This window comes from Balaenoptera borealis (assembly GCF_965194805.1).
Source record: "Balaenoptera borealis genome assembly, chromosome: 12".
Lineage (NCBI taxonomy): Eukaryota > Metazoa > Chordata > Mammalia > Artiodactyla > Balaenopteridae > Balaenoptera > Balaenoptera borealis.
Genome location: NC_138869.1, coordinates 85,087,034 through 85,110,562, shown reverse-complemented (window position 1 = coordinate 85,110,562; position 23,529 = coordinate 85,087,034). Strand labels below are relative to the sequence as shown.

Below are 23,529 nucleotides of genomic sequence, written 5' to 3'. Positions count from 1 at the left end.
TCCTTGCATTTAAGATATAGTTTAGCTTGTTATCAAATTGCAGTTTAACTTTTCTCCTTCAACATTTGAAAATAGAACTCTTTTGTCATTTTTATTGTGTTGCTGTTGAGAAATGTGAGGAAGTGTATCTAATTTTTATTCCTTGAGCAGTGCTACTAAAGTGTGATCCTCAGACCAGTGCATATTTATAAAACGTTTCTTACTAGTTCTTTATGAAACAAATACAGAAATATAGTATTACAAAACTTTAGAGCAAATTGACAGAAAATATTAGTTATATTTTATCTAATAATGATATTACCACTTGTATGTCTGTTTTTAACTCACTTCATTATTTCCAGTAATTTATTCAGAAAAGTATGTCTGTGATATATAATATATAATGCAAGAAACATTTACAACAATAACCAAAAGAAAGAAAAAGATTCTTCTCTGCAGATTGTTTGAGAAACACTGCTTGATGTGGTTAGAAACTTTGGTCATGCAGATTCATGGAGCCTTAAGCCAAGAGGCCTCGTAATCAGTGGTCCTAGGGTTTACAGAGAATGGGCTACTATCTCCATGGTTTATAGGTTCTTCTTCTAAGTCACTTAATATTGTACAGATGGGGAGAGCTCCATGGATTTAAGTTTGAAGTAAGGATAGAGTGACCCAGAGAATTTGGCCTGAGTGAAAGAGAAGATGTGGGTTCCATCAGTCATGTTATAGAAAGAAATGTCACTATCCTCATAATCCAAGAAAATCACAATCTTTCGTGGACACTTTTCTATCAGGAGAGGCTCTTCCAGGAAAATGTTTTGGGGAGAACAGGTGAGAGCCCTGTATTCACGTCCCTTCTTCTCTAAGACACTGAACTTCCTCTGTGGTAGATGGCTGAGTAACCCACTGCTCTCCGTGGGCTTCTCATAAATGCCTAGAGTCCATTCATCAGTGTCCTCAATGTCCACCTCCCAGTAATGTCTCCCTGAAGTGAATTCTTTCTGATCAAGTTTGATAAGGTTGCAGTCTCCTTGCTTATTACATAATAATACCCGTGTTTCCTCTCTGACGTCCTCTTCTCTCTCTGGGTCAGAATTGTTCTGATGAAAGCTTTCATGATTTAGAGTCACAAGAGCTGGAAGAAAAAAAAAGGAAAGGAAAAGGCCAACATTGTATATTTCAGAAAACTGTTTCCCCTGTAACTGTTTTGTTACAGGGGAAACCTTAACAAAACAGAGCAAATGGGTAAGGAGTACGGATAGAATGCATCTCCTCTGAACATGTGTGTTGGGGGAGGTGGTGCTGGGAGGCAGCTGATGTGCTCCCATCTTGAGTTCTAGGCTACTTATCTTATCCTATCTATGCAGTTATATAGGTCAGTGTCTTGGAAGAATGCCAGAGTGAGCAGGGGACTCGAAGTGTTTATTGGAGAATGGTGTTCTTTCCATGTTCTCTGCAAATTAGACCTATGTTCCTCAATTAGTAACAGGCTCCAAGTGAGCTGACCTCTCTACAAAGAACAGCTGAATTGCTATTTTGAGCACTTCTTACTTCGTCTGGGGTCTCCTCAGCTGAGGGGCTATCCTAATTTCTGTTTTAGAACCAAGTGGACCCCATAGACGAGGAAGCTGTGCCAATATTTGAAAGTGGAATCACGACCAGAGTAGCTAAGCCTAGCAGCAATTTTCAGTTCAGGCTAATATTTAATGATTTTCATGTTCTTCCCTCTCTTTACCAGAACAATAGTGCCTCTGTCTTTTCAGCGAGGAGATGATGTTTGGAAAGAAAAGCGGGGTCTCAGAGGGCAGGTTGGAAGGGAGCCCAAAAGATAAATAAAGAACAACTTACCAGGTTGGAAATGTTCTTTCCTCCAGTCTGAAAAAGAGCAATACAAGTTGAAACTGGGACGGAAGCATATCCAGGGAATGAAAAGGAGGTAAGATTCTTCCTTCCCTGACTCATCACGTTCTCCTGTCAACATTCTCTTCCTCCTCTAAACCCCTCAAACTCTGGTAGTATCCAGAAACTACAGGACAAATAGTATGCTTTCTGCGCTCTGTCTCAGACTAGAAACTATCACATATTTCAGCCCGAAGCTGGGGCGTATTCTCCAGTCTAAGCCAGGTTTGGAGACCCCTGGAGCAGGGTCTAATGCTCTACATGCCCCTCTACTATGCTCTCAAGACCTTTATGGACCTCCTCACTGACGATGAGAGCTATAAAGTGTATTTTTAAATTAAATTAAATTTTATTTTATTTTATTCTATTCCATTTTATTTATAGTTTTTCTAGCCTGTGATCTCCTCAGAGTAGAGTTTAAGCTTATGACTAAGGCATTTAAATGGGCCCTTATTACTTTGACCCAGATTGTAATCAGATTACTTATATTTTTCTCCAGAGACAGATTCCTCATGAGAAATAGAATTGCATTTGCTTCTGCCTGTGGCCACTTCTCTTATGACAGGACTTGTGATTTTATTTAAACATTGGGTATTCTCATAAAGTCTTGGGACAATAGGCAGATAAGGACATATCCATAATTCTTGATTGAAGCAGCACTGTGGTCTCTCACTAAACTGCCCTCCTGTCAGAAATGTAGCACTCAGATGCATAGAATCTATGAATATATGAGTCAAGGAGGACATCTGAGATCACGTATTCCAGTCTTTTTGTCTTAGAGATAAGGACACTGAGCTCAAAAAAAGAGAAAATAACCTGACTTCTCAGCTGTAATCGGTAGAGTTGGAACTGAAAGTCAAAAGTCATTCTTAGTACTTTGCTCACTCCTTTAGAAACACGGGAACATTTTTCAGTATCTCATGAAAGAAAACTCAACAGAAACTGCTTAATCAACCTTAATCCTTGGGAGGACCTCCTCTTATCAAAGCACTTATCAGGCTGTGTGTAGTTGTCTGGTTCCTGGCTTACTTCTCCCAATGGACTTTAAGTTTCACAGGGTCAGACTATAATAGTTTGTACCACCAACATCTAGCACAATGTCTGGCATATAAAAATTGCACAGATACATATTCAAGAAATGACCTGGTGTGCTTTTGAGGTCCAACTCTATATTACACACACACACACACGTCATAAACTCACAGAATACATGGACAAATTTTAGAAAGTATAAATATAGCCAATTCCCCCACCACCAGATAAACATATTTTTGCAAATGATATTCAGATATTTTTAAAAGTTGTTTTTCAACTTTTTCACACATAAACCTTCTCCCTATATATTGAATTTTACTTTTTTTATTTCAAATAGGTAAAATAAGTGAAATCATAGTTAATATATATTTTTCCAAATATAAAATATAATACATTTTCTGCTCTTTTAAGCTTTATTTGTAGAATAGAAATGCTGATATAATATATTCTTTATTGTTCCCAAATCACTCTTTATTCATCAAAATCACTCTGTGTTCTGTCCCTTCCTTCTTCATAGTGGATGAGCTAACAATTCTTGCTGAGTCCTACCCTAGCCTTGTGGTGGAACTGACCGGGCAGCAGTTACTTGTCCTTCATCATTAGCTCTGGAAGACAACTGATTATTTGAGCCTCCAAATACAAGATACTACAGAGTGATACCAAATAAATTTTCACAACGTTCAAGTGTGTGTGTGTGTGTGTGTGTTTATGACTCTGCTTATTATGCTCAGAATACCAGAGGCACTTGGCAAGACTAGGTCCATAGAGTTACGTACCAGGATATAGCAAGGCCTTCTTCCAATCTAAAACAGAACGAATAGAGGTAAGACAAGATGAGACATTAATCTGGGGCCTTGAATTTTTCTTCCTTCCCCTTATTTCTCTTCCACTAATCGTCATTCAATCCTTTAGTCTTTTCCTCTGAGGATAGGGAGCTGAGAACTTGTTGGTCATCAGGACATCAATTGACATGACAGAGTCTCTTACCTTCATTGTATAATGCCTTTCGCTTTTCTGAAAGAAACAACATTCAATGAGAGACCCAGAACAGGTGTGAAAAGGGGAACAACTTCTACACAGGGCATGAGAAGAAGTAAGACTCACCAAGCTCTGCCTTGAGGTTCACTGGAAGAGGAGGAGATATAAAATCCATCAGATTGGGTTTTAGCTGCTCCTAAGTTCTGTGAGTAGCTAAATGAATTCAATCTGACCTTCTCTTAAGGGTCCCATAGTTAAGTAGGTGAGGAAGATTAGCAAACATATTAGTCAAATGTAAAAGGACAGGCGCTAAGAAAAGTTACATGGGAAGTATCATGGGGTCACACAGGAAGGAGAGCCCATGCTTCATAGGAGTTTAAGATTTCTTAGGTTTTTCTAAAGCCTATTCTTGAAGGACAAAAAGGAAGAGAAGATAAGGGAAGACATTTCCACAAAGAGAAACAGGTTGAGGCACAGTGGTGTGAAAAGGCATGGTGTGGGTTGAGCCGCAATTTGGAGGCTTCGTGACCACTGCCCACAGACCTCCTAACTTCCCAAATGATTTTCTCCTTTCCATAGGACTCCCAGCTCTGTGGAATTCTTGGTACCCTGCGTTTCCCTTGGGGTTCTTCAGCAATCTTTTATTTCCCCATCCACCCTACACAACCTGTATCTGCAGCTTTTCCATGAACCTCTGATTTGACCTGCTGCCCTGATTTACTTTTGACTCTAAGTGCCTCTTCCTTTTCTCTCTTCATCTTCTCTGTTTCATGAGATTCTTCCTGCCTTTTCTTTACTTCTCTCTCTTTGGCTTTATGTTCTCTCCAGCCAGTGTAGCTGATCCCGACGAGGAGAAGCACCAGCAAAGGCAGTGTCCCAGCCAGGGCTGTCTTCCACGGAGACGTCCTGGGGAAGAAGGGCTCTGACACAGGCATGTGGAGACACAGTGAGAGACTGACCTGGAGGAAGCCCTGCCCTCTCTCCAAGGTTCCCTTCAGCCTTCCTTCACTCCTCCTTGCCCTTAACGCACCCAACTCTGCCTTGGAGTTTGTGCCTTACTGACCTGGGAGGAAGATGGCTGACACTTTCTCCTGGCCAGAGAAGGGGTTCTGGATGGAGCAGGTCACATTGTCCAGAGAGCTGTCCATGACCACAAGCGATGCCTCCACATGGAACAGCCCATCTCCATCTTGGGTCTGAGACTCAGAGCGGGATGGTAGCTTCACTCCCACCATGTCTCTCCACTGCACCCTGGGTTTTGGGAACCAGCCACCTGAGGAGCACAGAACTCGGATCCCGCGATCCTCAGGACCCATCATGTACACGTGAGGGGCAGAGCCCAAGCCTGATGAGAGAAGACATGTGCCTGAGGGCTGTGGTCCTTGGGGCTCAGGAGTCCCTGAGGCTGAAGGTCTAACTGCCTTTCACTAGGCTGGTGAGCAAACTGAAGCTCAGAATTCAAAACTGCTCACAGCCAAAGTTAGGCTTACCTGTGATTCAGTGTTTAAATCAACTTAATGCTTTTGCACTTTACTTGGACTGAGAGAGCTTTGGGGTCATTCCAAGAAGAAAAAAGAACAGGGACAATGAAAGTTAGAAAAAAGCAGTTTAATTCTACAAGTTGTCTCTCTCTCCTGATTGGGTCAAAAATATTTGAAGGCCTCAGTACCTATCTGAATTAATACTAGTTAATTAATTTTTGTGATCTTTTGGATACCAAAATATCTTCAGAAGGATTGCCTCCTTTACTGTTTAAAAGCAGAGTATGTAGTCTTATCCTCACTGTACAGTTTAGGAAATTGACATTCTGCAAGGCAAAATATTATATCAACATATGGAAGATCACGAGAAATGCCAAGTTAGGAATCCATATGTTCTCACCCTTCCCTTTGCTCTACACCATGACACATACACTGTGTGCTAAGTTAACTTACCTATCACACGCAGCTCCACAATGGCTTCTTGGGAGATGTGACCATCCTTAAAATGACACCGATATTGGCCATCATCAGAGGCACGGATGTGTTGGATCAGCAGGGCCACAGCGCCTTTGCCAATGGAGTCGCCCACCAACTCTGTCCTGCCCCGGTACTCCAGCATTTGCTCCCCTCCTTGTTCCTGTCCGTTCTGGTACACAAGCACCGTGGAGGAGAGCTTGGCTCGGTACCACCGGATCTGCATGTGGGCTGCACTCTGCTCAGGAGACAGCTGGCAGGGCAGACTGGCATCTGCCCCTAGCAGGACCATGATGGGCTGAGCTGGTCCCTTCACGGAAAACCCAGACACTGCATGAACATTAGAGACAAATTGGGGGAATGAATAGGGGTGGGGGGCAGGATGAGATGGTAGACCCACCTGCATTCTTTATGTAGGGACCCAAAAGTATTTCTCTCTTATTTGTGTTATTTTTTGACCTCAAATTAAAGAGACAATAGCAGAAAATGTCATTATTGTGACTTCATAGCTGGTTCTCTTCAAACCTGGAGTCTGAAAACTTCATCTTGAGGGGGCCCTTTTATTTTATGAAGAAAGGACTTATGTCCCAGAAAGAATAAATGGGTTGCCCAAGGTCATAACCAGATAGAGCTCAGGGATCCTGAGTCCAAATTCTTTGTGCTCAGACTTGGGTTTTCTTGGCAGTGAAAACATTACAAAGTATGTTTTAACAAACAGTTAGGGCTTCCCTGGTGGCGCAGTGGTTGAGAATCTGCCTGCCAATGCAGGGGACATGGGTTCGAGCCCTGGTCTGGGAAGATCCCAAATGCCGCGGAGCAACTGGGCCCGTGAGCCACAATTACTGAGCCTGCGCTGCGCAACAAGAGAGGCCGCGACAGTGAGAGGTCCGCGCACCGCGATTAAGAGTGGCCCCCACTCGCCGCAACTAGAGAAAGCCCACGCACGGAAACGAAGACCCAACACAGCCAAAAGTAAATAAATAAATAAAATTAAAAACAAACAAAAAACAAACAGTTACATCAAATTTAAACAGGCTAAAATCAGTCATACTCAATAAAGACTTAGATAAATATTATAGCTATGAGTTTAATGAGGTCTGCTCAAAGGAGTAAGGTGTGTTGATGTGGAGATCACTCCCACCCTTCGCCCGACACTTCAAGCCTTCTGTTAGCAGCAGGCACAGCCACAGTTTCCCCAGAAATAACTGCTTTGAGAAGATGCAGAGTTGGGACTGATGGACCATTATATGAGAAGAGCCACTGAAAACACACCTACAGATAAAAAGCATGAGGGAGAACACTGACCTGGGGAGCACCACGTGGACACCTGGAGAAGGAGAAGAGTGGGGAGAAAGCCAGCAGGAAGGAAGCTGGGAAAACCCGCCATCTTCTTCAGAGCAGAAATTGCAGAAGAAGCACAAGATGTTCACTCTGACAATGAGGTGCTCTGTCGGAGAAGGTGCTGAGAAGCTAGCCGAGTGAAAGTGCTTAGAAGACAAAAATCCCGTGTTCAAAGACATACTTTTATACACAGGTTTTTGGCTATTTTCCCTCACAGACCTTGAGACAAACACCACCAACGCCCACCCCTTCCCAATGGGTTTTTTTTTTTTCTTCCCTCTCTCTTTTTTTTTTTTTCTGAAAACCGTTTCCCCAGCAGGTGTAGAAAACTGTAAACTGTTCTCTTGTGTCCTGTGGGCTCACTTGCTTATCTACAGATTCACCTTCTCACCGGGACTCTCTTGAAACTGAAAACCCTGAGTTCAATGTTGAGAGATGAAGTCAGACACAAAATTTGTCCACTCCACTCAGCCAAACTATTTTCCCCCTTCATTCATTCATTCATACATTTATTTATTTATTTTGACTGCAAATACTCTTGTGGCTTAACTCCTGAAAGGGAAGGGAGTTTTGTCACCACATGACCCAGAGCTCAAGCCCTTCTTTTTTCAGGACCCACATGTCCCACACACACACCTGCACATCACCATATGTTTCTCTCTCACCATCCAGATTGAGCCAAGGGGGGTTGCTGGAAGCTCCTGGAAGCTACAAGACCTGGCATCTACAAGACCCAGCTCTAGAGACAATTTGCACCTGGTTGTTCTTGAGGTCAGCCTCCAACGGTGTGGCTTCAGGGGCTGGAAACGGCAGGTTTCTAACCCATTCCTGGATTAGGAAAATATTCTTAGGAAGGAGGACAAACAGGGCTGCCAGTAGGCACTGGCATTTGAATGCTTCTCCTGGAATGGGTTTAACGAGAAAGTCACAGCCTGCCTGCAGCTCTTTTACTTACTTTGAAAGTGGAAGTAATAAAGGTCACCCCAGGGGACTTTGGACTGGGCTGAGCTATAGAATGATAGGAACTCTAAAGTTGCTTTGGTCAAAAATGCTCAGTGTAGCTCCCCCCTCCCACCTGCAAAGGACTGAAATGACATTATTTGGGGAGAGGGAATCATCTTCCTGTATAATACTCAGTTCGGCCGGTAATCCAAATGTCCATCTAACAAAGCTAGCTGATTTAGAGAATAAGCCCGGGAGAAGCACGCTTACTCTCACCACACTATGATTGACATTGGAAGCCACGTGCAGAGCTGCACAATATTGGGGGAAATAAGAGGTTGGAAATGGAGGGCTCTGTGCTCCAAGAATAGAAGGTCTGTATTTCCAAAAACCTTAGGGCTCCCCAAAGTAGAATAGATATAACTACACAGTTTTACTGTGCTAGATACAGAACGCTCACATGGCATTTTCTTTCCATTTCACACACTTTCCAAGTTTAATTCATGTTTCTTCATGTCACACAAGGTTTACAGATAATCAGGGACACAAATAGCAATTGCATAAATATTAGTATGTAAGCCCGTAACAGTCTGGCCAAATGAATACCAAGATCCTAAATAAATATTTTCTAGAGACAATGAGGTACATTTCCCTTTTTAAGAAATCAAATGTCTTGAGATATAATTTGCATGCAACAGAATGCATGGTTTTAAAACATGCATTTGAATGAGGTTTCACAAATGCTTACACTCATGTAACCACCACCTCCATCAAACTGTGGAATTTTTTTGTCTCTTGAAAATTTTCCTCATGTCCATTGTCCATCAATCCATTCCAAGGGGTGGAAAAACAGTATTCTAATATAAATCATGATAGCTTAATCTTGCCTATTCTAAAACGTCAACAAAAATGGAGTCATACAGTATGTATGTTTTTGTGCTTGGCTTCTTTGGCTCAACAAAATGTTTTTTGAGATTCGACCATGTTGTGTGTATCAGTACATTTAAATTTTTTTTTATTGTTGCATAATATTACATTGTTTGAATATAGGACCATATAGTCTTCCGCAATTCTCTTCGGTGCTGTCTCCCCACCTCGTGCATGACCTCTCTTTCCACTCAAATTATTTCCCACCAAGCTGGGCAGCCCTCCTCCATAAGGCCCTCCTGTCTCATTTGGGGTCTGACACCTACCATATGGTTAGGGTCTGAAATATTGAGGAATGGGAAGGGAAAACTGAAGGAGAGAAGGAATGGGCTGAAGACATGACTTGCTTTTTTTGTTTACTTTGAAATGTATATGTTTGTGTGTGTATTCTATCTCAAACTGTAAATATTCTATTCTCAAAATAAATTTGAAAAATTTATATACATACTTATATATTTTTCCCACTAATAGAGAATTGTTGCATAAAATCAATTAATCTGTGGAGAATATTTTGAGGAATTTCATTGAGTACATACCAGTGTTCGTGTGAGAGAGAAAAGTGAAGAGGGAGCGAGAGAGAACTACAAGATATTATTGATTTCAAAGAGCAGTTTTTAAAACGGTGTAAACAGTATGATCTTGTTTGAGAAAAATAGAAGGATAGACATCAAAATCACAGAAAATAATTATATGGTATTTCTTTCTTTTTTTTTTGGAAAGTACTTTTTCTTTTTTTTTTAAATTTAATTATTTTTATTTATTTGTGGCTGCCTTGGGTCTTTGTTGCTGTGCATGGTGCTACTCTTCATTGCGGTGCGCGGGCTTCTCATTGCGGTGGCTTCTTTTGTTGCGAAGCACGGGCTCTAGGCACGCGGGCTTCAGTAGTTGCAGCACACGGGCTTAGTTGCTCCGTGGCATGTGGGATCTTCCCGGACCAGGGACTGAACCCGTGTCCCCTGCATTGGCAGGCGGATTCTTAACCACTGCACCACCAGGAAGTCAGGGTATTTATTTCTGAGTAGTGCAAATATGGGTGTTTCTATCTATTATTTTTGCTTATCTCTAATTTTCAGATTTCTCTAACATAAAAAGGTAAAGAATAGTGTGTGTATATGAAGATTTTTAATACAAATATGAAGTATATTAGGAAGGATTCCTTCATAGGAGATACAGGATTGAAGAAATAATCAGCATTTTGGGGAATGAAAAATTGGCTTAAAGTAGAAAACAAATGGAAATGTCAAATATCAGAGTAGACACTCCTGAAGGTCAAAATATTGGGTTAGGAAAATGGAGTTACTACATGATACTTTAAGTCAAAGAGATTTAAAAAATTAGGAAATATAAGTTAAGCAAATAGATCCAGAACTTCAACATTCACCTAGTACACTTTCCAAAATAGAAAGGAGATTAGGGGCAAGAATCAAAAGGAAGGGTACTTCACAAAAAGTTGGAGTATTGCAAAAAAAAAAAAAAAGTCATTTATACATGAATTCCTATAAAGTTTTAGAGCTCCAAACAACTAAACAAAAAACAAAAACCTCAAAGCTTCCAAAGTCCAGGAAAATGTGTTATGTACAAAAGAAATAAATCAGATTCCATCATACATCTGTCATTCATTATTAATTACTAGAAAACAATTGAAATTAGTCATTATTTTTGTCGACAAAAATTCAACTGAAAATCAAGTTAAGAAAAAAAGGTGGAATTTTATTTGAGCCAAACTAAGGATTATAACTTAGGAGGCAGATTCAGAAGTTCTGAGAACTGTTCCACCTGTTAGAAGTTGAAGGCACAGTCACACATATTTTTGAGACAAAGGATCACACATATTTTTGAGACATACTGACATTTTACATAAAAGTTCACCAAAGATACATAGTCCAGGTAAGCATGTACAAAGCAAGCAGCAAGTCTCCATGATCCCCTACAGAGTAGGGAAAGAATGCTATTCTTTTAGGAAGTTACATTGCTGTCATCACAAGAAAGAAAAAAAAGAATTGATCTTTACAATCAAGCGGGCATTCCCACCTTTGAGGAGGTCTGGTTAATGTATAATGCAGATACACATTGCATATTACAGGGGGAAGAAGGAGGCCCAAACAGACAGAGAGAGAGAGAATTTTTGTTTAAATTTTCTTGTCCTGCTTTAAAATATAAATTTTATTTTATCACTTTCCTGAGTAGAAACTAGAATTATCTAAGCAACAAAACATTAAGTGTAAGGGCAAAAGAAAGAAAATTCTGGACAAGCAAAGAATCAGAAGTTTTCTCCTCACTAAACTTCTCTTACATGAAGAAGGAAGGTTGCAGGTTTTGAACACAGGGGATTGGAGCAGGGAAAAGGTACAAATAATTGTGAGATACATCCCACATTCTGTTTACACCCACCCTTTGTGGGGTACTGTTATTTGACTTGGAGTAAAGTGGAAGATAGGAGATTTCAGATATTGTGTCCTGGCATTAGTCACCTAGGAATGGAGGAATCAAGGACTGACTTATTCTCCTTTTCTGATAGCTTCTTCCAATAGAGTAGTTGCCTCCACGGAGACTGCGTGGCTTTCCTGCGGTAGTGATTTACTTCATAAATTTAAATCATTTTCCCAAAGCATGATAGTATTATTCATACTCATGTCAAATCCCTGCCTGTTTAGGAAATGCAAATCCAAATCTCTAATGAGATTAGATACTTAAGCAAGTTTCAAAAGGAATACTTAGAATAAGCAGATATTTTGGTATTAATTTTATAGGCAGACCGGGGAGAGGCTTGGCATTCCAAGCACGGTGGAGGAAAGGGTTAGGTTAAGTATCACACTGACTCATTCTACTAATCCATCTTAATTGCCTGAAGTGGATTTCTGTTAATCAAAAACTAAGAGAAATTGTTAGATCCCACCAAGTCATAAAGTAAAAGATTTGATATAGCATAGTTGTTTAAATGTAGCATATTATTTAACATCTCTATGACTTCATTTATACGTTCTGGAATGATTCTGTTCATTTCTGGTTAATTATAATTATAAAGTTTTTTGAGTTCCCAACTGATTTTGCGTTTTTATTTTTATTTTTATTTTTTTATTTATTTATTTATTTTTTTTGATTTTTTTTTTTTGATTTTGCGTTTTTAAATTCTGCTGTATGCCGTTAGCACCATGCAATCCTCGGAAGTTATATGCTCTTAATGGATGTCCCTATTTGAAGGCACAATCTTGTTTCTTTGAATGATTTCTCTCTGAATTTTACTTTTATTTTAAAATTAATGCTACCATATCTAAAATTTTGTTAGACTATATCTGGTTTATATTTGTTTATTTCTTGTTTTACTATGTCTCTTACAATTTATACATAGATGTTCAATCTTAGATCCAGAATTTCAAAAAATGTAAATTAGAACTTTAATTTTTTCAGGCTCTAACTCAGAATGTCTTTCTGTCATTCTAAGCAAGAAAAACAATTATTCTAGAACTCATAGGATTTGAAGGATCTTCAAAACAAAAATCAATTATGTAAACAGAGGACAGCAATCTCATCCTCACCTCTTCTCATTGTTTACACTATGGAAGGAGGATGAAAGTTTGCAGAGAGTCATTTTGGGAATTTTATACCGCTTTTCTTTCATCCTGGTTGAGATGGATATAACCCCCATGTCAGTGGAGGAAATTTCTTTGTCTGGGAGAAGGTATGAATATGCCCGTGTCTTTTCAATTCCCTGTCTAATGGAATGAGGGGCCTAACTGATAGATGAAAATTTTCATCAGAATGGCAGATATATTGAGGTCAATTGAACAAGACATTAAAATAAAAATTGCCAACACTTACACAGAACGTAAAAGTTACTGACACTCTTCTAAGTGCTTTGCCTATATTAATTCATGTAATCCTCACGAAAACTTAGGGTAGGTACTATTATTAAACCCATTGTCAGATGAGGAAACTGAGGCACAGAGAGCTTACATAACTTGCTCAAAACCGTGAGCTTGGAAGTAGCCTTACCAGGCTTTTAACTCAGGCAGTCAAGTTCTAATATTTATGTTATTAGCCTGGATACTATACTTCTCAGAGAGAAAGAAATCACTTGTTTTTGATCCTCTCCTTTAAGAATGTAATTATTAGATAGATTTATTATTCATGCAAGGTCAAAGTTCTCTTTCCTTATCTTATTTTACTTTCAATTTTGAATATGTCGGTGTGACAGAGGAGAATCGCACTGCTGAGAGGTTCCTGAGCAGGGGCGGTCTTTCTTCCAGTTTTCTGAAACCTTTTAAAAAAAAATACCTAAGGCTTCCTTCGGGACCCCAAGCTTTCTAACGTCTGGTATTCCCTTGGCTTCTTGGAGCAAGTGTCACAGGAGAGACCTGTAGGCAGCCAACAAAAGGTAACCTGGAGGAATGACGGAGAGCATATATTCCTGGTGCCTGCGGCAGTGAGGGTGAGAAGTTCCAGGATGCCTTCATCTCTGTAAGAAACACTTCGGAGATGTGGGAGTTGCATTTTCTTGGTGACGGGCAAGAGGGAGGGAAGTGAGAGAATCTGGGCAAGGACCCTGGGGGTTGACAGAGGAGAAGCCAAGTTATATATGTTCCTTCCTCCCATAGGAATGTGTGGGGAGAAAATTGGTTGAGGCCAGAGTAATGTTTATGCTAAAGCCTTCTCTCTCAGTGGCTGCTCATTGCCTTTGCTCTGTCTTTCCGTCCATTGGATAAAATGTTCTTCTTGAGAGAGGAGTTTAGAGACATTGTGGTCAGATTTATCACATCAGAGCATGGCTATTGAGATAAAGACCTTTTTCTTGGATAAGGGAAACAAAAGGTCTTTTTTGTGAATGTCAAAGTCTTCCCTGATGTTCCCTGAGAGAGACACTACGGTCATTTGAGCGCTTCAGGAGGCCATTTCTTAGAAGCACTGTGAACCCCCTTGGCTATAATCTTTTTTACCTTGTGGGTCCCATTTTTGTCTTCACTCCAGCTATTTTCAGGGCCTCCCTCTGGGTCGTACTGTTCTCTGCTCTGGGAAAGATGGTGTGTTCCCTGGACTTCTCTCTGCCAAGAGACCTCTTCTTTATCCTGCTTCTCCAGGTGTCCATATGGGGCTCAGGTGAGAATATTTTATATTTTCTATACCTGGATTCTCTTGCTCTCTGAACAGAAGCATTAAACTACTCCATCATGTCTCCTATATACCTAGGTTAATTCCAAATCTTTTATTTTGATACAATAATGTATTTGTCCATATACGAGGACAAATAAATCATTATATGATTATTTTAGAGGGCAGGACCAGGTAGAATTACTTTACTCATGTCTTGTAATTCATTTAGATCTCAGATTCTGGAGGAATGCATTTTCTGATGCCCAAGACCTGATTAAAAACTCTATAGCTTCTTGATTTTCCAGCACTCTCCCCTCCTCCTTCATTGAATTTACCACCATGGCAATTTAAAAATCTTCTGTTTAATATGAGATCACTCTGTTGATTGTAAGCTCCACAAGGGTGGAAATCCTCCTTGTCTTGTTCACTGCCTTCTTCAGCCTGAATGTGTGCTACAAATTATTGCTGTATGAATGAGAGAGAGAATGTCTATGGGGCTCTACTGGACCAATAATGACGCTGTGCTCTAAAAGGTCCAGGCAGGGTATTCTGATATTCTTTTCACTTGTGGCTCTATTTCACAGATTCCTTTTTGGTGATTGGTCCCTCGGAGCCCATTGTGGCCATGCTGGGTGCAGACACGGTGCTGCCCTGTCGCGTGTCCCCAGCCATGAGCGTGGAGAATATGGAGATCCGGTGGTTCCGCTCCCAGTTCTCAGATGCTGTGTATGTGTATCAGAATGGAATGGAGCAGGCGGGAGAACAACTAGTAGATTTCAAAGGGAGAGCAGAGTTGGTGAAAGACTACATCACTGAGGGAAGAGTAGCTGTGAGAATCCACAGCCTCCGGGTCTCAGACAATGGAATGTACAAGTGTTTTTTTAAAAAAGGAAGTGATTTTGAAGAAGCCCTTTTGGAGCTAAAGGTGATAAGTGAGTAATATCTGAGAATACATATCACTCTAAGGGAAATCTAAGTCTTCTGTACTTGATTTTGGGGACAAGGATGGTGAACAGGACAGAAGCAAAAAAGCAGTTATCCTTAGAGCTGGTCAACATCTTAGACACTGGATTTAACCCCAAATCCTCTTCATCTATTTATACATTTATTGTGCTGTACTTTAAAATTAAACTATTTCCGTAAATATCTACCATAAAAATTGATCATTTATTTCCCTCTATGTTTCTCCTCACATATTTTGAAGGAAGGCACCATGATTAGCAAAAAGTACCATTACTCTCAGAGACCAGAATTCCAGCTGGGTACCATGATGGACAGAGGCTTAACAGGGAGTGTTAGTGGTCTGGAACCAAATCCACTGTTTGGAGGAAGTGACTGTGAGGGTTTGACAGAGGAGATTGAAGTGCTGGTTAGTTTTGCTTGTTTTTTAATTTCACATTCATAGGCTCTTTTATGTCTGGCTTTTTTTTCTTTTTTTTTGCTCACCATTATGTTTGAGATTTTTCTATGTAGTTAATTGAATGTAGCTGTAGTTCATTTCTATCTCTTTTTTATTGTTTTGCTTTTTACATTTAGATCTTTCATCTATAGAAATGTATTTTTGGTATAAAGTTTAATGAAAAGCTCAAAATATTTTTTCGTAATGTATATATTCACTTATCTCCATACCAGTAGTGAATAGTGTAGAAAATCTCCACCAGTTTTCAATGCATTGTTTCCCATAAACTTCTCATAGGTACCAGGGTAAGTCTAAATTTTCTGTGTGGTTATAATGATTTATCTGTCTATTTCTTTGGTGTTTCCATTTCTAAAGCTATATACTCTCTACCAAGACAAACATGTTGGTTTTTTTAGTTGTAATGTTTTTCTCATATTTTGACTATGTTGGGCCTACCTTAAATTAATACTTCTCATTTAATACTATCTGACAAGATATCTATATATTCATTTTATCCATCTTCTTTATGTATAACTTTAATGGAAAAAATTTAATCCATTAGATCTTTAACGAAAGAGTGACAAACTCTACTGAGCCATGTTACTGTGATCTCACTTCAGTATCTTCCCAGTAAGGGGTCAAAGATTTCATAGTTATGGAAATAACCTCATTCAGGTGACAGCATTTTTCAGTACCTTTCCCATATCAGTTCTTAGACTTACTGGTGTAAAGACAAGTCCAACCTTTAGAAGCAGTTGTTTGATTATATATCCATGCTTATCTTTCACTCATTTAAACTTTGTCTATTACAGCCACTTCTAATGCTCGGAAATGGGTATTCCTTCTTTTTGCTCTTTCTCAACATAGATATAGGTTTCATCTGCTTACGTCAACTTGGAACTTCAATGATTATATTCTTCCAGGAAATGCAAAGTCTATTTGGTTTATTAATTCTTGCTTCCTAGGCTTTGATCTGTTCCATTTTGCTCAGGAGCAGTTTCACTCACTTATGTTTATTTCCTTTTTTCAAGAGAATTGGCAGCTCCCTCAGGCAATTCTGAGAAGATGGATTGTCTTTCAGACTGCTTTCTGTTTTCCAGAAGTATATTCCCCCAGGAAGGTCAGGGATTGGTAGTTAAAATTATTAGCTCTATTATAATTTTTAGCCAGAAAAAAGATGATGTAGCTGAGGTTCCTGATATATTTCCCACAACTGAGAAACTAGAATAGGACTGAGCTATTGGTGGTTCCATACTTTGTGATATCAAGTTTTAAAAAGACAAAATAATATATAGTCTTAGAAGTTAGAATAGCCATCATTCTTGAAGAGACAGTGAATTCATCTAGTATTCTGGTGCTGTTATATTTTGATATGGGTGTTGGTTATGTGAATTTACTAGCAGACCTAGCCTGTGTGGAGTTGAAGAAGAGGAGGGGTAGTGGAAGGAAAAGAAAGGAGTGAGAATGGAAAAGTAAATAGATCTTGACTGTTTCATGGACTCACTTCACCTTGTTACCTTCATGTTTTAGATAATCTTTACTCAGTGGAAGAAAGAAAATTTGGAAAAATGACAAAAGGAGATTGTTTAAGGAAGTGACTACATGTAGTCTCAATTTAAGCACAGAAGAAGTCTTCCTTGAGACTCCAATAAATGGAATAGACATATGATATAGATATAGAATAGATACAGTGGCAACATGTCTACATTGGCAAATTTTACTCTGTTCCTTCCCTATTATCCTTCTATGGCCAATTGCAGATATGCTTGTGTACAGGAGATATGACAGGCATTAGTATAAGTTTCAGTATCAGCTTCAATGTTCTTGTAATTTTTGAACTTCAGATACCAATTTATCTCATGGGAAAAGAAAAGAACCCCCTTCCATCCACAGAGAGCTATGGTGCTTTGTCCATCTTCTCCCACTGGTGTAGCTGTGAAACACTAGGAGCTTTTGGACAAAAAATGTCCAAGTCTCAGATGAATGACTTTCCTCTCCAGGTTTGGGCTCTGGTCCTCATATTTTCATGGTGGGTCCAGAAGATGAAGGAATAAGGCTGAAGTGCACAGGCAAGGGATGGTTTCCCCAGCCTGAAATACAATGGGCAGATGCAAAGGGAGAGAAGATCCCATCGCTCTCTGAGGACGAGACACAAGATAATGATGGGTTGTTTCAGATTGAGGCATCCCTTCTTGTGAGAGACAGCTCAAAGACAGAAGTGTCCTGTTCCATGAAGAACCCTTTCTTTGGACAAGAGCAAGTGGAAACCATTTTTATCCCAGGTCAGTGTTGCTCATTTGGGGGACAGGACAGGAGTAAGGAGGGGATATTTAGGACCTGGGATGGGCTAGACTTGCTTGGTGTATGTTTTTAATCAGGTTTGGGGGGTCCTGTGTCAGAACCCTTCTTCCCTAGGACCTCTCCTTGGAAGATAGCATTCGTTGTGACTTTGGTGATACTTGGGGTTTTCGTTGGTGCTGTTGTGTATTTGGCTCGGAAAGAACGACAGGAAAAGAAGAAACTATCAGAAGTCAAGAAGGAAAAGGAGAAAGAAAGTAAAGCCAAAGGTAAAACTGTGAATCAGACTTGGTGGGGATCTCTGAATTTATGGGTTTGTTAACATGATTGTGCATGTGGATGGCACCTTTTGGGAACAAAGAGATATGTGTAAGGATGAGTTAGCGTGCCAAGACCTCCAACAAAACATGGAGCCCGGGACATCTATGAGAAAAAAAAAAAGTATTATAAAGTCCATTGGAGAGAGAAAAATCACTGGTATAAAGATAGAGTTTTTTTTTTAATGGTCATAATAATTCTCAATTAAGGTAATTTTTTTGTTTTAGGTATATGGAAGTAGCACTTAGGATCTGGGCTTAGTAACATAGTCTAGAAAATATTTATTTTCTGTTAAATCCATTTTGTTATTTTCTTTCCTTTTTAGAATCATTTGAGAAAGAGCTTGGTAAGTTTTCTACTTTCTTTGCTCTAATAGAGGAAATAGAGTCATTACTGTATGCTGTATGTCTGGCATCTCACAGGCTGTTATTCCTTTCAGCCAGAAGGAAGAAATTGTATCAGCAAGGTGAGTTATACTGATGTTATGGTTGGATGAACCATTTCATCGGCCCCTCTGTTCTGGTCACCTCCTATTTACCTTGTTGGTGAGGGAGGGATCCCATACCCTAAACAGTATAAGATGCTCAAACGCATGACACCCAACACTGGACAAAAGAGATTGACAGCAGTTTTTTAGTCACATGTACTCACATCCTGGGGGAGAAAGACACCTCACACCATGCAGGACCACATGGAGGCTGCACTTGGGAGCAGAACAAATTAGCAAGGTCTGCAGGAGCCAGGCTTTTCAGGAACAAGAGAATGAGGTGGCCCTGTTTTCTGTGGAAGTATGTAATTGGCTTGTTTGAATAATTTTTGCAGGCTGACAGGGAGGTAAAGTCCATTAGGTTGAAGACCAGCTGGGGTTCAGCTGTTTTGGCCAACAGGGAAATTAGCTGAGAGGGGGAGCTTTTCCTGCTGGGTGGAGGACATACCTGGTGAGAACAGGAGAACTCACAATTAGGCATTTGGAGCCCTGTGAAGCTCAAAGGTATCAAGGCAGCACATAGAATTTTAGGCTTTCCAATACACTCTCACAATGTAAGCCTACTTTTCCTTTCTCCCCGCAAAAAACCAGACCCTCGTATTTTATCATAGATGTAGATTGTGGAAAATGTGAGAAATAAAACAGGAGATGTGAAAGAGGGCAAGTACATCAGAATTGTCATTGAGATAATGAATGCAGAAATATAGTACTATCATAAACCCTCAGATTTCATGAGGTCACTGCAATTTCACACTCTGAAGTGGCATTCCAATGAACGAGAGAATCTAATTCCTTTGTTTTATTTCAGACTGGAGAAAAGCAGAGTTATATCCTGGTGAGTAACCGATGTTGTCTTGGGGCTTCAGGTACTTCAGGATTTCATGAGGCATTTCGAGAGAATTTTTCGGATAGGTGCCATCATCTGGAGATTTTACTTTGAATCTGGGAGTCCAAAAAAATACAAGAGGTAAAGGGATAAGCATCTCACTAGTTTGGAGGACACGTCCTTAGCATATTTTCTCATATGATTTTCTTTTTAGACTGGAGAAAGGAACAGTTCAAAGCAGGTGAGTGCCCTTACTACTTTTTCTCACTTAATCTCTTTTATACAAATGAGAAACTACTCTATTTGTATAAACTCCCAGTAATACCTAACTGGTTATTCATTTCATGGCTTTCACTTCAATCTCATGCAGAAATGTTAACAGATTTCTTACTGTTCTGACACCGTTTGTTCATCAGCATAAAATTATACAACTATTTATTCAGTGCCAAATATATAAAGTGGAGCTGGTCTCTAACTTCATGGGAAAGCGCGTGTGCAAACTGTGATGAATCTTATGAAGGAATAAAAGATTGCCATGAGAAAAAAATCGTGGATTAGAGGAATTACCCTGAGGAATTGATATTTAATCTGAGACTTAAGTGATATGGTAGATCTATTCATGTGAATAACATTGAAAGAATAGTTCAGTCAGAAGGAAGTCTATTACGTACCCAGTCTGAGACACAGAAGAGCCTGTTGCATCTCAGTGGAAAAATGGCGCCTGACCATCTTAGGGTCTTTCCAGAATTATGAGTCGACTCTCTATTTCTACTGCTTGCTACTTCACTCTGAATATCCCTGTATCCACACACATTTCCTAGTTAAGTTAATCCTCTGAAAATTAAAATATATTATAATTGCTAACATACAAATTCTTATGAGAAAAATTTTAATTATTGAAGATATTTGGTTTGACAAGAAGCAGATTAATTACTACTAGTATTAGCACTATTGCTACTATGAGTACAGGTATTAGTGTTACTACAACCATCAGAAGATAAAATTTACCAAGTGTTCATCATGGACAAGATGTAGTACTAAGTTCTCTGCACATTATCTTGTTGACTTTTCACACTAGTCCTGTATGTACTGAGGTACCATAATGATGTACATCTTCATGAGATTAAAGTGGGACAGAGAGAGACAAAGTAACTTCAAGATCACTGCTACTAAAGACAGAGTGATTATCAAAATTCAGCTCTTTCTGACCACAGAGCCTGGGATTTCAACCATTAGAAATATAAAAAGAGTGTATGAGAAGTAGATGACTTAGTTTTTACAGAAGCCTAGAGAAAAATGACACCAAAGAAGCTTAAATGAAAGTGGGTACACTGTGATTGGAAATAAGGCATGGCTTAACTATTAAGAGCAAGCAGTAAAGCAACCAGCATTTGCAGGAGGTTAGAGAAACACCAACTTGAAATATATGATCCTGGAGATTTTCAGGTGAGACAGACTTCTTGGCTAAATGGTCTCAGCCTGTCTGGAACACATGGTTACCCAAGGTCCTATCCAACCCTGGCCTTCTATGATCTATGCATCATGTGTCTCCTATGAATGAACATAGGATAGAACATGAATTGTCTAACCTAATCTTCCATTTCTCTCCCTCTTGTTTTTCTTCATTCTCCTTTCCCAGTAATTTTCATCTTTCCTAAAACCAATCAGTCTCCACTGTGGAATGACCTTTATTTTTTTTCCCCCATACCTACAGTGGTTTTTACTCTGGATCCAGCCACAGCTCATCCCAACCTCATCTTATCTGAGAGCAGAAAACATATTTATTCAAAAGAGAGTGTTTCTCAGAATGGTGACGCCCCAACACACCAAGAGCAAGGGGAGTCTGAAGCCATCTTCAGTGTTCTGGGCAAGATTTTTCTTACTGCGGAGAGACGATACTGGGAAGTAGAAGTAAATATTGGGACAGAAGTTGGATCTAGAACTAGATGGGCTCTGGGTGTTTGCTCAGACACAGCAAAGAGAGACGGGTGGTTTGTAGAACGTCCAGAGAAGAATTTCTGGGTGGTGGTATACAAGGCAGGAGAATTCATATTTCCCACCTCCCAGAGAAAGTCTCTGTCACTGAGGCAGCACTCCTACAGGATAGGAGTTTTCTTGGACTGGGATGCTGGGAATGTGTCCTTTTACAATATGATCGATGGGTCCCACATCTATTCTTTTACTGGAATCATCTTCTGTGGGACCCTTCGTCCTTATTTTAGCCTTCAGGGTGCTGGCGCATCTTTGACCATCTGTGCAGCTTCAGATCACACTGAAAATTGTCCTGATTCTTCTCCAAAGACCTCTCTAACTCATTTGAATAGTTGTGATGCAAGCGTCCCCCAAGAAACTAACTCTCTATTACCTCCATAAGAAGTGAAGTGTCAGCACCTCTGCAGCCTCTGCTCAAGCTTCTTATAGGTATGTTGTCCAAGAAAGCTCTTCTTCTTGAAGAGTAGGTCATTCTCACTAGGTATAAATCCAACCCCTTTCAAAGAGAGGTAGAGGGAGAAAGAGAAATGGCACAGCTAGAAAATGTCTGGGGGAATTTCCTCCAGTGTTCCCTTTGGGGAAATACTCTTTCTGGGCAGCAACGATTTGTCACGAGAAAACTCCAAGTTAATTCATGGGCCTTTCTTCAGTTCTGGTACTTACTGTGTTTTGAAGTAAATATGTTTAAAGCTACATTTAAAGAGAAAATCTCTCTTCTTACTATTTTTGTTATCAAATATGGAGGAGGGAGTGATGTGTAAAGGGAAGGGTCTCAGTTGAGCAGTACTGTTGGAGATACACACAGAAATCTGTTCAAGTCTTTTAAAAGTTAATGGCTCAGCTTGTTCTTTCTTCAGACTTTGGTGTCCATCAACTTCTAAACTTGGACTTTGCCAAGGTGTGTTGAAGACTGATATATAACTGTAAAACCATTTGAGGAGAACAAGCCTCCTGGGAAGGAAGAGCCCTTTTTTAAAAAAAAAAAAAAACAAGTTCTTACTGATCAGCAAGTCCAGAACTATATGTGAATAAAAAAGGAATGGATGTTACAATTTATGTTTTCAGAGAAAAAAAAAATCATCAAATAGGAATGAAGAAACGTCCTCAGCCTTCATGAAGAAACAATCATCATTAACATTGCCTTTTTTTTTTCTTTCTGACCAAGTTCTTCCTGCTGTTGAGGGTTTTTCCTTTGCCTTTAATGCATCTAAGCCTTCTCCAGGTGTTTATCACAAAGCTTACATTTTCAAGAATATAAAATATGAGCTTCTCCTGTTGAATGAACCCTCTCTGTCTGACAGTAGACGAGATCAACTTACATCCACTTAGATTTTTCTGCACTTCTAGCAGATCTTTAAGTGGCAAGTCCCTTTAACAACCTCTCTTGGAAGATACACCGCCATAGCAAAAGTTCCCTAACACACAGCCACTAAGTGGTAGTCAGTATTTGAACCCAAGAAGAATAAATCCAGAGCCCAGAATATTAACTTTACTGACAGTAAAGGAAGGACTTAAATAACAAGCAAGAAATAATAAAAGCAGGAGAGAGGTAAATGAACGGTGGGGAAAATATTAATAGGTATAATCAAATGGACATGTGGATGAGGATATGTGAGGGTAACAACAGAATGGGTACAAATGGTATTGGAAGTATGGTATGGAACAGGAAGGACAATGGGTTCAGTTTGGGATATTTCACTTTTGTCATATATATATATGTGTGTGTGTGTATATATGTATATATATCACACAAAATGTGAACCCTGATGTAAACTATGGACTTTAGTTGAAAATAACGTACCAGTATCAGTTCATCAGCTGCAACAAATGTACCACACCAATGCAAGTTGTTAATAATAGAAGAAGCTAAGGGGTGAGAGGGGAGGGATATGGGAGTGCTCTAGATTTTCCACTCAATTTTGCTGTAAACCTGAAACAACTTTTAAAAAAATAAAGTCTTTTAATTAAAAAAAAAAAAAAAGGATGAAGTACTGGTACATGCCACAACATGGTTGAACTTTGAAAACATTACACTAAATTAAAAAAATACAGACACAAAGAAATC

At 39.6% G+C, this 23,529-nt stretch overlaps 2 protein-coding genes across 2 annotated transcripts; one reads left to right on the top strand and one right to left on the bottom strand.

The window, feature by feature from the left end:
• Positions 1-247: 247 nt before the first annotated feature.
• On the bottom strand, positions 248-12,108 carry LOC309608034 (butyrophilin-like protein 1). The gene is made up of 6 exons (XM_082347265.1): positions 5,826-12,108; positions 4,955-5,236; positions 4,545-4,813; positions 3,690-3,716; positions 1,828-1,854; positions 248-1,334 (listed from the first exon to the last, which is right to left on the bottom strand). Exons 1-6 carry the CDS (start codon positions 6,250-6,252, stop codon positions 591-593), a joined length of 1,776 nt encoding a protein of 591 aa, XP_082203391.1. The 5' UTR covers positions 6,253-12,108; the 3' UTR covers positions 248-590.
• A 65-nt stretch (positions 12,109-12,173) lies between these two features.
• LOC309607600 (butyrophilin subfamily 1 member A1-like) lies at positions 12,174-23,444 on the top strand. The gene is made up of 9 exons (XM_082346307.1): positions 12,174-14,150; positions 14,729-15,076; positions 17,544-17,825; positions 17,943-18,110; positions 18,485-18,505; positions 18,599-18,625; positions 19,455-19,481; positions 19,687-19,713; positions 21,187-23,444. Exons 1-9 carry the CDS (start codon positions 14,072-14,074, stop codon positions 21,843-21,845), a joined length of 1,638 nt encoding a protein of 545 aa, XP_082202433.1. The 5' UTR covers positions 12,174-14,071; the 3' UTR covers positions 21,846-23,444.
• The last annotated feature ends 85 nt before the right edge of the window (positions 23,445-23,529 follow it).

Excerpts from the sequence above, each read along its gene's own strand:
- LOC309608034 (XM_082347265.1), bottom strand. The coding sequence starts at position 6,252 with ATGCAGGTGGGTCTACCATCTCATCCTGCCCCCCACCCCTATTCATTC. Across the intron at positions 5,237-5,825 it reads TGTGGAGCTGCGTGTGATAG|GCTTGGGCTCTGCCCCTCAC; the intron begins GTAAGTTAACTT and ends TTCTCTCATCAG. Across the intron at positions 1,335-1,827 it reads GAAAGAACATTTCCAACCTG|GATAAGATAAGTAGCCTAGA; the intron begins GTAAGTTGTTCT and ends CTGCATAGATAG.
- LOC309607600 (XM_082346307.1), top strand. The coding sequence starts at position 14,072 with ATGGTGTGTTCCCTGGACTTCTCTCTGCCAAGAGACCTCTTCTTTATC. Across the intron at positions 18,111-18,484 it reads GAAAGAAAGTAAAGCCAAAG|AATCATTTGAGAAAGAGCTT; the intron begins GTAAAACTGTGA and ends TTTCCTTTTTAG. Across the intron at positions 18,626-19,454 it reads GAAGAAATTGTATCAGCAAG|ACTGGAGAAAAGCAGAGTTA; the intron begins GTGAGTTATACT and ends GTTTTATTTCAG.